General features: G+C 33.2%; 2 protein-coding genes across 2 annotated transcripts; one reads left to right on the forward strand and one right to left on the reverse strand.

The window, feature by feature from the left end:
- Positions 1–3049: 3049 nt before the first annotated feature.
- On the forward strand, positions 3050–4637 carry LOC131654152 (auxin-responsive protein IAA8-like). The gene is made up of 5 exons (XM_058924575.1): positions 3050–3516; positions 3598–3827; positions 3922–4063; positions 4166–4227; positions 4313–4637. Exons 1-5 carry the CDS (start codon positions 3200–3202, stop codon positions 4348–4350), a joined length of 789 nt encoding a protein of 262 aa, XP_058780558.1. The 5' UTR covers positions 3050–3199; the 3' UTR covers positions 4351–4637.
- Positions 4638–5172: 535 nt separating this feature from the next.
- On the reverse strand, positions 5173–9772 carry LOC131654151 (uncharacterized). The gene is made up of 4 exons (XM_058924574.1): positions 9287–9772; positions 7764–8208; positions 7541–7656; positions 5173–5692 (listed from the first exon to the last, which is right to left on the reverse strand). The coding sequence occupies exons 1-4, from the start codon at positions 9618–9620 to the stop codon at positions 5277–5279; spliced, it is 1311 nt and encodes a 436-aa protein (XP_058780557.1). The 5' UTR covers positions 9621–9772; the 3' UTR covers positions 5173–5276.
- Between the last annotated feature and the right edge of the window lie 7248 nt (positions 9773–17020).

A 17020-nucleotide genomic window follows, 5' to 3' on the forward strand; every position in this document is an offset into this window, starting at 1 on the left:
CCTAAAAAGAAACAAGATTGAAAGAAAAGAATATATGGATGTTACCTTAATAAAAAAAATTGAAGACTCGCGCACTGAAAGGAGGGAGCCCAAACAAGTATAAGATAAAGACATGCGAAAAGACTGGTATCAATGGAGGAAATCACAAACAAGGAGAAGAAGAATTTCATAAACCATCAAGCGACGAAAAAAATAGAAGACTAATAGTTTAGTAACTTCTTATATGCACTTCTATAACAGCGAACAGTGCAATCTACCATATTGAGAAATGTCAACTATAACAACCCAAACTGCTTTCAGGATTATCGACTGACCTCACAAACCAACAGAGGTCTTTTCAGTATGTTATGTCTTTACTCACACGCTTTCCAGAAAACTTCTCAGAAGGCCACTCATTCAAATACTACTCCAAGTCAAGCACGCTTAACTATGAAGTTCTTATTTGTTAGGCTACCAAAAAGAAGACGCATCTTGTTGGTATAGGTAATACCAATTAATCCATATAAACCTTCCTTCAACCATGCAGTCTCATACATACACAGCCTCAGGATCCCTCTCATTCTAATGTTAATTCGGAGACCACTCCTCGCCCTATTTGGCCTCAGTAGTGTCTCGTTGTCACGCCTCATGTACCGATAACCACTCCTGCCTTTGTTAGCCTCGGGTGTTACATTCCCACCAGCTTCTGCTTGGTTTGTCCTCGAACCACAACGTACTGGGAAAGGTTTGGCTCTGATACCATTTGTAATGCCCTAGACTGTATTCAGGATTACTGACTGACCCCACAAATCAACACGGGTCTTTTCAGCACGCTTTGTCCTCACTCAAGGAAAATTCCCAGAAGGTCACTCATTCTAATACTACTCCAAGTCAAGCACACTTAAATGTGGAGTTCTTATTTTTCAGGCTACCAAAAAGAAGATGCATCTTGTTGGTATAGGTAGTATCAATCAATCCTTATAAGCTTTCCTTGAACCATGCAGTCTCATATCTATACAGTCTCAATATCTCTCTCATTCTGATGTGAATTTGGTGGCCAGTCCTTGTCCTCTTTGGCCTTGGGAGTGTCTTATTATTATGCCTCGTGCACCGACAACCATTCCCGGTCCTCGTTGGCCTTAGGTGTTACATGTCCACCTGCTTCTACTTAGTTCGTCCCCGAACCACATTGTAATATGAGAGGTTTTCTCTGATACCATTTGTAATGTCTTACACTGCTTTCAAGATCATCGACTGACCCCATAAATCAACACATGTCTTTTTCAGCATGTTTTTTCCTCACTCACATGCTTTCCAAGAAACTTCCCAGAAGGTCACCCATCCAAATACTACTCCAAGTTAAGCACGTTTAACTATGGAGTTATTATCTGTTAGGCTACCAAAAAGAAGATGCATCTTATTGGTATAGGTAGTACTAATTAATCCATATAATCCTTCCTTCAATCATGTAGTCTCATACCTACACAGCCTCAGAATCCCTCTCATTTCGATGTGAATTCAGGAACCACTCATCTCCCTCTTCGATCTCGGTAGTGTCTCATTGTCATGCCTCATGCACCGACAACCACTCCCTGCCCTCGTTAGTCTCGCGTCTTACATCAACCACACCACCAAGAGTGAAGATCTTCTCGTGAATTATTCAAAGTATTTGAGTATCCTAAGACAAATAGGGTATCATTATCGTCAGAAATAGGAACAAGCGCCAGGACTTTCTTGCAAAACATCATTGATTAGGAGAAAACATTTAATGCTATTGCTTCCAATACTTTTGCATACAATTAGCCTAAAGACGTACATGGCAAAGCCCTTATATAATAGGATATGAATAAGGGCTTGGGAACAATTGTTAACGGTCGTTCGCAAGGTCCATAGTGAAAAGCCTAAGAGCAAACCTCAAGTCAAAAGGCACACGTAACTATAGATCATTGCAAGACTAGAAGCAAAAAGTTCCCCCATTCAATGCATCAAACATCATCTAACTCAATCAGGCGGTCCTGCATGGTATGCCATATCACATGTTAACGATTTCAACCACTTAGTAGTATATAAGGGGCAAAGTGTGTCATTTCAAGTATTCAAATTCATTGTCACTCACATTACTTTTAATTTATCTCACTAACTTGGACGTTAGAGTGTTAACCTTATAGATTCATCTTGTTTGTCGTATTGAAAGTACTAATTCACCGCAACAATACACAACTTCACAATATCATCTTTCAATTTCTAGTCAATTTCTACTCCCTCCATTAATTTTTTAGTGTCACTTTTTAGAGAGAAAAATTGTTTTTTAAAGTATTATTTCAAAGTTAAAATATAATTAATCATAATTTTGGCAAAATTACTTCTAATTATTTATTAAATACGAAAAAAAACTAAAAATTAATAAAAATTAAGAAAATTATAGACAAATGATAATTATTGTTTAAAAATTATAATATTTATTTATTTCCTTTGTAAAAAATTAAAAAATGACAATTAAAAAAAAACAAGGAGTAGTTCTTGAACGAATTTTCAATACAAAATTTTAGTATTTATAAAGTTAAGAGAGAGATAACCAATATGTGACATTTTCAAGACGAGACATTAATGTTTTTTTTTATTCACACATACACTAGTATAGTCTAAGTTTCAACATAGTGATATTAAAAATAACAATATTGAATGCATAAAAACTAAAGTATAACAAATAGAAAAGAACGAAGAAAACATTTACCAGAAAAAATATAGGCCAACTATTCAATTATTTTCTACTGGAAAATATAGATTTTAACTAAATTTGAATGATTTTTTATTCATTATAAAAAATAAAAAAAAGTATTACTAGTGTGAAATTGTTAATCACAATCTACCAACAAACAACAAATGAATACATATATAACTACTTTTTTTTGAAAGTTGACAAACATGATGTAACAAATTAAAGAGTTGTGAATCACTTTATATTAATCTCTAAAAAAAAATGAAGTTCAACAAACATAATCATATCATACATTAGTATATACTATTACTATACATATAAAGTCAAAATAAACAAATACTTGTATGAAAGAAAAAGTTTGGTACAGAAAGACCAAAGAAGGTTCTTTTGTGCATCAACAAAACCATCCACCTCCTCTCCAACACTTCATTATATCAATCTCACCATAACTTCACTTTCATTCTCTCTTCCTCACTTTCTTCTACCATTACAATAATTTTCATGTCTACGCCATTACAACATGATGATGAGACTTCATCTCTCAACTTCAAGGAGACAGAACTCAGACTAGGCCTACCTGGTTCTCAATCTCCTCAAAGAAAACCAGTTGGAGGAGTTTCTCTTAACTTCAACAACAACATTAGTGTTTGTTCTTCTTTGAACAACCTTGTATCTAGTGTTGGAGCTAAAAGAGGTTTCTTTGATGCTATTGATGAATCTTCACCAAAAAACATCAAAGAGGTTCTTCACCAACCAATACATGAAAAGAATAAACATGTTTCTGGAACAAATGAACATGCTAATGTTCTTGCTTCAAAGTATGTTTTGTTTTTTTTACATCATTTTGCTTAATGAAATATTTGTTATGTGTTCTTCATTATATGAAACTTTTGGAACAGGACACAGGTTGTAGGATGGCCACCAATCCGATCTTTTCGAAAGAACTCGATGGCTTCGAATTTGACAAAGAACAATGATGAAGATGAAGGAAAACCAGGATCTGATTGTCTTTATGTGAAAGTGAGTATGGATGGTGCACCTTATCTCAGAAAGATTGATATCAAAATCTATAACAACTATAAGGATCTTTCTTCAGCTCTTGAGAAGATGTTTACATGCTTTACCATTGGTACTAACTCTATCTTCTTCAAATTACATCAAGGTCTTGTATGGCAGCGCTGATCGTAGAAGTGCTTATGTATATGTTCTTGTCCTAATAATAGGTCAATGCAATTCTCCTGGACTTCCTGGGAAAGATGGACTCAGTGAGAGCTCTTTGAGGGATCTTCTTGATGGATCTGAATATGTTCTTACATATGAAGATAAAGATGGAGATTGGATGCTTGTCGGCGATGTTCCTTGGCGGTAATAAGTTGTTTCATTAGATCAAAAATTACAGAAGCTCATGTTAAATCACAATAGTCCTTTTGGTTGAAAAGGTTTGCTTAAAATTGTTGGTTGATGCAGGATGTTCGCCGACTCGTGTCGGAGACTAAGGATCATGAAAGGCTCTGAGGCAATTGGGCTAGGTATGTCTTATTCTGTTTCATCCTAATCTTTGATATTGACCATTGGTTGAAAAAAATTTTATGTTATCAATTATCTTGTTTGCAGCTCCAAGAGCCATGGAAAAATCTAGGAGCCAAAAGTAATGCAGAAAACCAAAGTGGAGTTTTCACTGATATGCATATATGAAGTTTTACAAGAAAGTTTGAGTTTATATGGTTATATTCCAAATCAAAAATATATGTAATTTAGTGTCTCAGTTTTTGTGAATTAATAGTCTGAGCCTGACAAGTCTTCAATTAGTAGAATTTAACTGAGACATATCCATAAATATATATACACATGTTTTGTTTGCAGATCTGTTTTGTGTACCTTTGAAATCTTGTTTATGTATAAAAAGAAGCTTGTTGTGCATTTCATCTGCAACTATTCATTAATTTTTCTTATGTATTTGGATTTTGATATTAAAACATTACTATTTCTTTGGATTGTAATGTTTACAGCCACCAGTATAGAAAGGAAACATGCAACAGTTATGATGTGAAATATGTGTCAAATTCTGTCATCATTTTTTCATAGTAGGACACTTGACTTGACTCAAAATTATGTTAGGCTACATAATGATCAAGCTTGAAACCAAAATAAACATTATTTCTACCTGAAAGGTGGTCTGAATTATTGATGTCCATTTCTGTGTGTGTCACATTCATTGAATCAGATAATTACTAGGGAAAAAAATGGACCAACTTTAATGAGTTTTTCTGTATAATAAAGTTTTGAGATGAAAAATTACTAACAAAATTTCATTTTTTTTTAAATAGTAATAGAAGACTGACACATAAAACAACATATTGGCAACCATGTTAGTACTTAGTCACCAAACATAAAAATTAACTAAACAAAAATTAGATAGAATTGAACAATCAATGAGTAAAGAATTTGAAAGAATTTGAAAAAGGAAAATGGCAAGAAAAATAAAAGAGCTATATCTTAAGCCAAATCAGGCTGAATATTTGCAAATAATACAGATACAAAAATTCCTTCAACTACATCATACCCTTGTCTAAGCAAATTATTGTTCAGATATCTGTAAATAAACCATCTGAGTGTATCCATTAAATACAGAATTGTCAAGTTTACCCAAACCAAGCCGCTGGAACAAACCATATCGCCCATCTTCCACAATAGGAATGGGAGTGCGCGCAGGATCATATCTGGTTTGATGAGTTAGGGAAGGACCGGCAACTGGTGGGAGTTCCCAGTATACATCAAGAATGGATTCAACATATCGGCTATTCTGGAAGTGTTGTGCGTAAGATATTGGCTTATTACTGTGATTGAAGTTGTCGCGCATGTACCCTCTAACTCCCCACCATGCTTCCCCTGGCCCACATAGGTCTTCGATATCAACTGCTTTCTCCCAGAATTCCTTCCTTTTTGACCTGATCCTAGCTTCGTCGCTGTCTTTAAAGCAACTGTGTCCCCCACCTTAGATCAACAAAAGAATAAAACAAAAGTTAAATTTCTTTTCCAATGCTTTTAGAATACTATTCCACCAGTATGAAGATTATCAACAGCTGCATGGAATCATACAAACATTTTCCAACAAATGGATGCTGGAGTTTGAGCAAACACCACTTATATTTTAAAAACCAAAACCCCAATTGAGAAATTTTCTAGTATTAAGTAAATCCTCTTTGACATTGGCTACAGCATAATTCATAAGTGCAGTTCCATATACATCTTTTTATGCATAATTTCCCTATACAAGTGAAGTACATGAATATAATGATCGAAAATGTGTAAAAATAATAAACCAGCAAATTAATGAAATGCACTACTATTATTTTGCAGTGGAACAAACATAAGCCTATAGCAATTTGAAATGTCAAGCCCCTGGAAATGGCAGCAAAGACAGATTTAGTCGCCAGCAAGCAACTGTTTACCAGTCTTAGGGTTGTGACCCACTTCTCAAAGCCACCAACTACTTTTCTCACGCACTCACCCAAGTTTATATTCAAAAACACTGACAATCTGGGAGAAGCCCATGGATATATAGCAAACATAGTTGGAGTAGCTTCAACCCATAATCCGTCACGAACAAGTCAAATGATAATAGTCTTCAACTCCTGCATTTGCTGTTATTAACTTAACAAATTCCACTACAAAACCTCTACTTGTGTAGGTGCAAAAGGACTACAATTGGCAATTGATACAATCACACAATCACCTTCTCTGGAAAAATAAGTTTCCGAGGTTAGGGGACAATCATCTTCAATCTGATTGTCTGTCGTAGACTCGTAGTCTAGGTACTTATTGTGCCACATAATGACGCTATTTAATTGTTTTCGTCAACTAAAGTCCCTTTGTAGGAAATACAGGTAGAGATTGTAAAATTTGTTAAAGTGTGTAATAACAATAAATAGAGCAACTATGAAGGCTACTACCCTTTGATTTGTTCATGACTGATTCGATGCAAACGCCCTTTTTACCCTCAATGATCTTCTGAAACTTTTCCGACACAATCTAGTGTTTTTTTAGTGGACACTCACATGCAAAGAAGCAAGAAACAAAGGAGAAAGTATGAGAAAGATGCAGTGATACAGCGGGGCGACGGCGGACTGCGGAAGTAAAAGAGAAGTGTTTTATTGAGAAGAGGATATTTTAGTTTTAGGGTTTGCATTTCACATAAAGAGCTTTTTATAAGCCCGAGTTGGGCTGCTATAAGCCCAAGTTGGGCTGCCCAACAATGGGCCGAGTATTTCGCTAGTCTAACAGGTGTCAAAAAGCTTAAATAAATGAAATAGAAAATAAACTTATTTATATGAATATATAAATAAACAACTTATTTATAGTAGTAACTTGCCATTAAATATAACAAAATAAGAGAAAGATGTCAAGATGCAACATAGAGGTCGGTTGCAGCAGTAAGAGCAAGTGGCATACATTCTAATGAGAAGAGGACATTTCTGTTTTAAGATTTGGGTTTCACATCATGGGCTTTTTATAAGCCCGATCATGGTTTGAGTAAATATGGTCAAGATCGAGTGCTAGCTCGTAGGATTGTACGGTCCTACATTATGTTTCCTGGTAACCAAAATGTATTTTTGCTGCCATTTCTAGGATATGAACCTTTCATGTTACTATACAGACTTAAGTATGTCTCACTACAAACTAGCAGTTGTGTTTTTCATCAAATATCTGGCTTCATATGTTGGATTTCCATTCATTTCTCGTCAATTATTTATGCATATTATTTGTATGCATTTCTCCCGGTAATAGAAACAAAATTCAACCAAATATGATAATTCAATAGCAAAGTGAGAGTTTACACACCTCGTATATAAAATTGATCACATATCTGTCTCAGTGAATAATGATCACCAGTACCCGTGTCATAGTTATCCTCAAAAACAAGATGTCGGAACCCAGCTTTCAGAGCTTGTTCAATTCTGCTCATTAAGAGACGTACAAAATAATTATGATAAGCAGTAGCAATTTAATTTCATCATAAGTACTCAACTATTGAATCATGCATCTCAAAGATCTAGTAATTCACCTTTTCAATTCATTTTGGTGGTCATCAAAAAATATAAGAACCCGACTAAGGTCCGTAATCCCTTGTTTGCTCATCACAGTTGGCCAATCAATACTCCCAAAATCCACAAAATCCTTTCCAGCAAAATATGTACAGTTACCATCAACATAAGCAGGTCCCTTTTTAAGATACTTTTCTGGATGCCTTGGTGTAATCGAAATAATATGCGTATCAGGCATAGCTTGCCGCAAAACCCAAGTCGAATGTCCTTTAAAAGCACCACTCTCGATCATCAAATCTGGCTTCAGCCACCGGGCAATAAACCAAAGTCCAAAGCTGTGGTCTAAACCCATCCCATACATGTTGTTTTTGATTGGCCGTGTTTCATATATAGGAACAAACTCTTCCAGCCCCTTAAGCAAATCTTTTGATGTCCATTCTACAGTTTTACCATGTTTCGATCTGCCTTTACCAAGGATAAGATTATAAGTATCCAACAACAACAAACAGTATGACTTATCATTTCAAAATCACAAACCAAGAATTTAAAACAAGAGAAAATAAAATTGTCAATCCACCACTTCTTGAATCATTCTCACAAATCATGTGCAGTCAAGCAAGTGGTGCAACTTTAAACTCCACCATTTGAAAGGGACGCAAATACGAATGAACATAAATGCCGCTACAATCAACGTTTTACTCTCGACTCAAAAGTGTGATCCGACAATAAATGTACCCAAAAGTGTAAAATAAATACTATTTTGGCCACAAAACACTTGATACTTTCTGTTAATTAAAAATAATACACCCAAAGAGTTCAATACACATGCCCTGTCTCCAATAAAAAACCACCAGTCTGCCATGTCATTAAAACTATATGTGTGATTTGACAGAATACACAGCCGCTATTTCCGTTATCGCGGATAGCGGTTAGCAGGCCAAAAGCGTAGCGCCGAGGTCCTCTATTGCTATGCTATACCGCTATAGCGCGCTATAGACAACCTAGACTAATTTTACACTGACGTTGCATATCTTATTGAGAAAATAAAATATGCATCAACAGTGTTAATTAATTTTATACTGCCAACCAATGACCATCGTGTATCTCGCTAAGGCAGACTGGAATTTTTAATTTATTTGTATGACACCGCAAAACGATATATTCTCATTGGATAAAACTATTTTACACTTTACACTATATTATTAAACTCAAAGCTATTTATCAGCATTCAAATGAACATGGAAAGCCAAACCAAGAAAAGCAGTTCAAAATCAACCAATTATGCAAAAAGAGAAGGAAATTTGATTGCATTAATGGGATCAGGATCCAGAAAATAAACAATAAATCGAATATTGAAAAAACAATATCTAACATTCCAATCCAGAACCATTTCATTTTGATCTTCCATATACAAGAAACTCCTAAAGCTACAATTCTATGCTTTTTTTCTGGATCCAAACAAAACCTAAAAACAAACCAAATCACGATCCACAAAAACACGAATTAAGCATGAAAGAGATCAGATCAGCGCAAAGAGACTTACAGCAGGGCACACCAAGAGCTCCGAAATCGGAATCCAAACCATCGAGCCCAAAGAAAGCAGCACGAGCGGCTGGTTTGAAGAAAGAGGAAGTCGAGATGCAAACAAAGTTTCGAGAGGTGAAGAAGACCGAGAAAATCAACACAAGAATCAACGCGATGGTGACACACGGCACGCAGTGGCTACCATTTCGGGAAAGGTAGGTTGAGAATCTGTTGGTGAAGCGGAAGAGCATGTATTGTTGCTTCTTCGTCTTGGATTCGTCGTCGTTGAGAATGTCCTCGTCGCCTTCGCCGTGGGAGTTGCCACGGCGGGAGGAGAGTGTTCGTTCTAACATGGCGGTGGTGGACGGTGGTTAAGGGCGGTGGTTTGGTTCTGAGAGTGTGTTTATTGTTACAGTGAACATTCGATTTGGTTATTACTGTTTTGTTTCTTCTTCCATGCTTTGATGTTTTTTCATTTTGTTGAATTTAATAAAGTGTTACAATTTGCTTTCTCTTATTCGTATCTATTATTGATAATCTATAATTAGGGGAAATTAATGTCATTCATTTGATATATTCTTAACCACGTAAAATGTTTCAAAGTTAAGGATACATTTATTAGTTTTTAAAGTTTAACTAGGTTCAATAAAACTTATATTTAAATTATTTTTTCAAAAGAAAAAATAATAGAATTTTAATTTAGTGTTTAAACAATGTTAAAGTTTAACAATGTAATTATATTTAAAATTAACTTTTATATTAGTATCCTAACTTTTCAAGGCTTGTGATGCTTACTTATGGTGCAATATCTTTAACTTCATAGTTATGGGATTTAATGGAAATACACCGACAGTGTAAAACACTTTTACCCTGTTGGTGAAATTATAACCGTTAATTTTATAGAAGTTTGACTTTTTCTTTAAATTACATATAAAATATTTCTTTTCAATGGTTGTGATGCTCTGATTGTGTAAAATATTTTAGACCATCTCCAATGGTAGTTTCTTCTATTGAGTTCTCCACCTGTACCCTTAATTTAATAATTAAATATTTAAAAAATTTGTCATGTCATAATAGAGTTGCATTGCAATGCAACAAGTAAAAGATTGTAGTACCCAATCAATCAAGTTATGAGGTAAAGTTGTGAGACCTATATCATATTTTTATTAAAATTAAAATTAAATAAATTCTTTTAATATGAGGTGGCTTAGTGGGTCTCATAAAGAACTCAAATGTAAGTTGCACCATTGGAGATGAGCAGGGGTGTTCATGGTTTAAGAATTGCATTGGATTGAACCACATTAATGGTCCAATTCAGTTTTTGAAAACCATTTTAATAAAAAACTAATTAATTGTTAAAACAGTTTTAGTTCAGTTTTAAACCAGTTTAAAACTAGTTTGTATTTTTAAACTGATTTAAAATCAGTTTCTACTTATAAACCAATTCAAAACCAATTTGTTATTATAAATCAATTTTATATTATAAATTCAGAATTGTTTATTTTAAAGTATATTACACAAACTTAAACAATCTAATCAAGCATATTAGTTACACTTTTTATTCTTTGGCATTCTATATTCATTCTATAGAGTATAGAATCTATTTTGATTTAAAAAGTATTCTATTTTCAATATACATAATTTCGAAAATTAGTGCAAACACAAAAGTTAAATATCAATTAATACTGTTATGGCTGCCAAATTTTACATGAAAATCGAGTTGCCAATCCCATGTAATGATATTTAATCTAAATTTTAAGAATATTAATCTTAGTTTTAAGAATGATCAGGAGGTTTGATACATTAGAATAATGCTTTTATTTACTGAATGTATGCCCTGTATCATATAGTATTGTGAATTATCAAAGCTAAACAGTAACTTTAACGCTCACTGTAAAATTACATAATTTATTGCAACATCAATGGAATGCAATGAAAATAAATATATCATGTAACTATAATAATAATAATAATAATAATAATAATAATAATAATAATAATAATAATAATAATAATAATAATAATAATAATAATAATAATAATAATAATAATAATAATAATAATAATAATAATAATAATAATAATAATAATAATAATAATAATAATAATAATAATAATAATAATAATAATAATAATAATAATAATAATAATAATAATAATAATAATAATAATAATAATAATAATAATAATAATAATAATAATAATAATAATAATAATAATAATAATAATAATAATAATAATAATAATAATAATAATAATAATAATAATAATAATAATAATAATAATAATAATAATAATAATAATAATAATAATAATAATAATAATAATAATAATAATAATAATAATAATAATAATAATAATAATAATAATAATAATAATAATAATAATAATAATAATAATAATAATAATAATAATAATAATAATAATAATAATAATAATAATAATAATAATAATAATAATAATAATAATAATAATAATAATAATAATAATAATAATAATAATAATAATAATAATAATAATAATAATAATAATAATAATAATAATAATAATAATAATAATAATAATAATAATAATAATAATAATAATAATAATAATAATAATAATAATAATAATAATAATAATAATAATAATAATAATAATAATAATAATAATAATAATAAGAAGAAGAAGAAGAAGAAGAGAGAGGGGGTGGAAGAGAGTGGAAGAGAAAGGGGGAGAGACAGAGGAAGAAATTTTTAAAATCAATTTTAAAAATGAGTCTGTTCTAAAAGTTATTCATAAAAAAAAACTAATCCATTGAACTAAACCAATTTTTTTTAAAAATTGGTTCTAAACCAGTTTTAAACTGAATTAGAACTGTTTAAAATAAATGGTTCAGTTCATTAACCATTCAAGTGGTTTAGTTTTTTTGTGGTGCAATACAATTCAGTTTAGTAATATGGTTCAATTAACTGTATTTTTGCACACTCCTATCTTACAGTGCACTATCTTTAAGCTCTTATAGTTATATTTTGATTAGAAGTTTAAATAATAATAATAATAATAAATAATAGTATTCTCATATTTTTGTTATATGTGAGAATGGAAGTCTCTTATATTCTAGATATTCATTTATTTAGTTGTCTATAACTAAAAGGAATTTTAAAAAATGATTTAATACTAGTTTCTTGCATATTGATAATTCATATTGATATTTATATTTTGGTTATAGATTATAATAATAGATAATGTTTATTATTTTAGTTGTTTCGCGTGAGTTTAATGATTTAATAAAATCGACTCAATTCGAGCAATCAAATAAAGGAATTCTCTAGACAGAAGATCGTACACTATATTCAGTATGTACCATTGCATCAGGAATTTTTTTCTTTTTACATCAGTGATATTTTGTTCTGCAATGGAATAGTGGTGTTGTTTATGAAAATAAATTTATGGTTCTCACAAATTTCCACAAAAATCCACTTAATCCTACATGTTGCATCGCCGCAACAGTTATATTAATTCTTGTCTTATACTCCGGTTAACTTTTCACTGGTAATGGTAGCATCCAAGTCATCTCGGATAGATGTGCATTGCAACGTCAGCGTCGAAGGTGAAGTCGTTGCACCAGTCCTTACTCTTGCAAAAGAAATCTCACGTTCTCCCAGAGGGAAGTCGATCTAGTCCTTATAACGTTTCCAAGTCATCTCGGATAGATGTGCATCACAACGTCAACGTCGAAGGTGAAGGCATTGCGCCAGTCCTTACTCCTGCAAAAGAGATCTCACCTTTTCCCACAGAGGGAAGCCTATCCAATCCTTATAATGTCTTCAATCCTCTCATTTCTTGTGGCCTCAATCCTTCCACCCATCAGTCGAGGCACTTTTTAAGTATTGTCGACCTTACAACCTTTCCAACAACAGCTTCAATGTCCAACCTCTAAATAACATAAATCGCAAGCACAAATTCCTGAACCAGAGATATTCAAGATCCTCCAACAACTCCAAGCCAATCTAGGGATGCAAAGAGCAAATAAACTAGTCACCAACATTTACAACTTGGTGCAACAACAAAATGTGCACCTCTTAGCTGAAAGGCGCCTACGAGGAGAAGAGAATCAACAAGTTTCTCAACCTTGAAGTCACTCGCAATGAGAAGCAGCACTAGGCAATAATCTCGAAGCCACGACTCAGGTGGTTCTTAGTGACACTAACTCTCACCACCGAGGAATCTCGGAATCGCCAAAACGCCGTCTATCACAGGCGCATCATTCTTATTCTCATGACTACAGTGCAGAAGTGAAAGTCACAAACCCATATGAAGGTCGCCGTCATCAAAGATCTCTACCGCGTCATTTTTAGGGAAGGAATGGACAGAGCATCGAAGCCCAGGCCCCTTACCATAGAAGCGATTTGCTCTATAGGTATATCCTTGACTTAGGATCCCCAAATCCCTTGGAAAAAACATCCAATTTGGATAGCTATGACGAAATTAGAGATCCATGTGAACAAATTGAACACGTAGACACCATGCTTGACTATCGCCACGCCAAGAGCCATGTGAGGTTTAAATTTTTTGTCTTGGACCTCAAAGGAGCGGCCATGATGACGCGGTTTAAAATCTTACCTGATGGTTATATCAACTCAAGGAAGAAAATGTGTGATGAGTTCACAACTTAGTTTACAGCCTGCAAGCTGCAATCCAAAACAATAATCGTTTACAGGGTAAACCAACAGAAGAAGAAAGAATCTTGGAGCAAAGGTTCAAACAAAGGTTCAAACAAGGGACGTCCAGTAGGGTTGAGTGAAGACCAATGTAGAACAGAATCTTGGAGCAAAACTCTAGGTCAAGAAAGAAAGTAAGCTCAAGATCTAGTGAAGATCTTTTGAATTTTGCAGTTATTCAGTGTTCTGATACAACATAAGGGAAATCCAAATTTAGACTTGTGTTTTCTCAATATTTTGGCTTGAAGTGTTTTGTGTTATATTAATTATCTGTTGCTACAAAAACTCATGTACATTATTTTTCAAAATAGTGGAATACCTAATGAATATTTAGTGGTTCGCTACTGAAGACGGGATTAAGCAGAGAGCAAGGATGAATGTGTTGAACTAGTGTAAACCTGGTGTACAATCTCTTAATCTCTTTTACATTTCAGTATAGATATGAATGACTTAGGCTTTACTGCTTTCTAGAATCACATGTTAATATGTTTTTATCTACTTATAGTGATTTATTGTGTAAGTGTAGGTCTGTGATAGATTTAGTCATTTGAATATACTTTCTGACGATTATGACAGTATAAATTGTTAATGTTAGATTGACTATTCAGTTAATCAAAGTTCAATTTGAACCTTGTGTGAAAATTGAACTCTGTTGATTAAGGCATTGCTTTTTAAAACAAATCTATCTTTATCAGTTGTCGTAATCTTTGATACAAACCCTGAAATCCATTCAATTTATTTTATAAAACTCTGCTATCTTTCACTTCCGTTATACTCTTCCCCTCTATTTTTAAAACTCTCATTTTCGAAGAAAATGTTTTTGAGAATGGTTTTAGGGGAAATTATTATTCATACCCCTCCCTCTTCGAGACTATTCTACACCCATATAAGAGCTCCAAGATGCTCCTCGATCCCTCTCAATAACAAGTGCTCCAAGATGCTCCTCGGGCCTCTCTTTTCCTTTAGGATAAATTCAGGCTCCAATACTTCACCCTTCTCTGCAACACCAAAACCCTAGATGGTGCAGACCTTAAGCATTTGATATGACATTTCTACCATATCTTCTTGGTGAACCTCTTTGGTCTTACTCGTGAAAATTACATAGTCTTATCCAAAAATGAAAGATTGAAGCTTCTTAGACGTCCGTGGACCAAGACGCGTAAGGAATGATAGATACATATTTGTTGAGTTTGACAATAAATTGTCTTTATGACCCAACTTCCCTGAATATGGCTCCCCATTTTGACACCATTTAAAATGGGCTCACCATCTGAAGAAGCACCATTAGCACATATTTTGTGCAAAGCTTCACTGTACACTCTCAACGATGACCCCGAGAACATCATCTCTGGAAGGCCGATTAAAAGAGTCTCATGTATTAGCCTGCTCTTAGCAAGGAAGGGCTAGGAAACTCAAAGTATCAAAAGTGAACAAGGGATAAACCTCCTATAAGGTAAGCATAAATACAACCTTAGAGGAAGAAGGTGTATTTCTCGATGCCCTTCTCATCTAGAGCATCATTTTGTAGCAACCCATATTATTTTAAAATCAAAGATGAAGTGAAAACAATAAAACGCCCAATTTGGAATAATGAATAAAATAGGGAAGTCTTATTCGGTATCCTCCTCAACTAGTAAATATATATCTATGTATTGTTTCTTCTATTTCCTTAACACAACAGCTGAGGGCCCGACACTGTCAACAAAGTTTACACCTTCCTATAAGACCAAAAGCTTATTCTTCAAATATACATCCTCTTGAGACATGTCATTAGGAGGATAATTATAAGGGATAGAGAGATAGAGAGAGAGAGATAGAGAGAGAGAGAGAGAGGGAGAAAGAGAAGAGTGCACCAATATTTATATTGGTTCAGTGTGTTCGTCATTCCTTTGCACCTTATCCAGTCTCCAATGGAAAACCATTGAAATTTTTTGGTATTCCACTATTTGACAACTTTTACATCATGCAGTTTAATCAAGGAATCATATAATGATGAAAATTAAAATAATAATAAGAAACTTCAATTTGAATCTTCCTTTTCTGATGTATACAACTCGCGAGGTTGAATTTCACAAGATCTTCACTCCATCTTAAATGTTCACCTCCCAAATCCAAAATCTGCTCCAAGCCTCGATCGACAACAGTCGTCACTTATCCCTAATAGAAGTCCCTTACAAGCTCTTGGTCTAACTAAAGAAACACAAACTCTCAAATTCATCCATAACAACCTTATATTAATTATACTGAAGTCTTTGACGGAGAAGAAAACCTTTCTTTTTTTCCTTTTTTCTGAATTGTCATTCCCAACTACAACTCCACAACTTGATTCTTGATTTGAAACTCAAACTTTACAAAACGTTAGCACCTAATGAACCTCCTTTCAATAGATCTCACACTGCCTCATAGTTGAGAAGCAACCACTCAAGAATGGTAATTTCACTAGAGGTTGAAGATGAATGATTTCAAATGCAATCTAATGTTGTGAAATTTTTTAATCTAAAAAGGGGTTCAAAAGATTCAAGGTTTTAAAGATTTTCAGAGTTATTAGCTAGAGAGGAAATTTTTTTATTTATATATGTGTTAGAGATAGTGCACTAAAAATGAGTAAAATGACCCTTATAATTCGAGTTAAGAGCAACGATTACGGTTCCAGCCAAATAAGAGAATTATTTGAATCAAGAACTTAAAAACTTTGATTTTTCACCTTTGATTCGAGTCAATGATTCGATTAGGAAATTCAATTCAAAGAAACCCTTGAATCGAATCACACAACTAGAAGCAAAATCCAAATATCGAATCTCAACCATTATTTGTATCAATCTTTCATATGATTTGAACCTAGCTCACACCTAATTCGATTCGGGGATCTTGTGATTTGAATCACTCTAACAGAAGAAATTTTTGATTTTCACATTTATGTCATTATTCGAATCACACGTAACTCTTATTTAAATCATACTTCCAGAATTAATTTTTCTGAGAAAAGTGCAGTTTTCATGATTGAATTGAGAGCTAGTCTGATTGCAACTATGCATTCAAGAGTTTCTTTA

The sequence above is a fragment of the Vicia villosa genome, linkage group LG2, assembly GCF_029867415.1.
Source record: "Vicia villosa cultivar HV-30 ecotype Madison, WI linkage group LG2, Vvil1.0, whole genome shotgun sequence".
Classification (NCBI taxonomy): Eukaryota; Viridiplantae; Streptophyta; class Magnoliopsida; order Fabales; family Fabaceae; genus Vicia; species Vicia villosa.

Excerpts from the sequence above, each read along its gene's own strand:
- LOC131654152 (XM_058924575.1), top strand. The coding sequence starts at position 3,200 with ATGTCTACGCCATTACAACATGATGATGAGACTTCATCTCTCAACTTC. Across the intron at positions 3,517-3,597 it reads GCTAATGTTCTTGCTTCAAA|GACACAGGTTGTAGGATGGC; the intron begins GTATGTTTTGTT and ends CTTTTGGAACAG. Across the intron at positions 4,064-4,165 it reads GTCGGCGATGTTCCTTGGCG|GATGTTCGCCGACTCGTGTC; the intron begins GTAATAAGTTGT and ends TGGTTGATGCAG.
- LOC131654151 (XM_058924574.1), bottom strand. The coding sequence starts at position 9,620 with ATGTTAGAACGAACACTCTCCTCCCGCCGTGGCAACTCCCACGGCGAA. Across the intron at positions 7,657-7,763 it reads CACCAAAATGAATTGAAAAG|AATTGAACAAGCTCTGAAAG; the intron begins GTGAATTACTAG and ends CTTAATGAGCAG. Across the intron at positions 5,693-7,540 it reads TGATCAATTTTATATACGAG|GTGGGGGACACAGTTGCTTT; the intron begins GTGTGTAAACTC and ends TGTTGATCTAAG.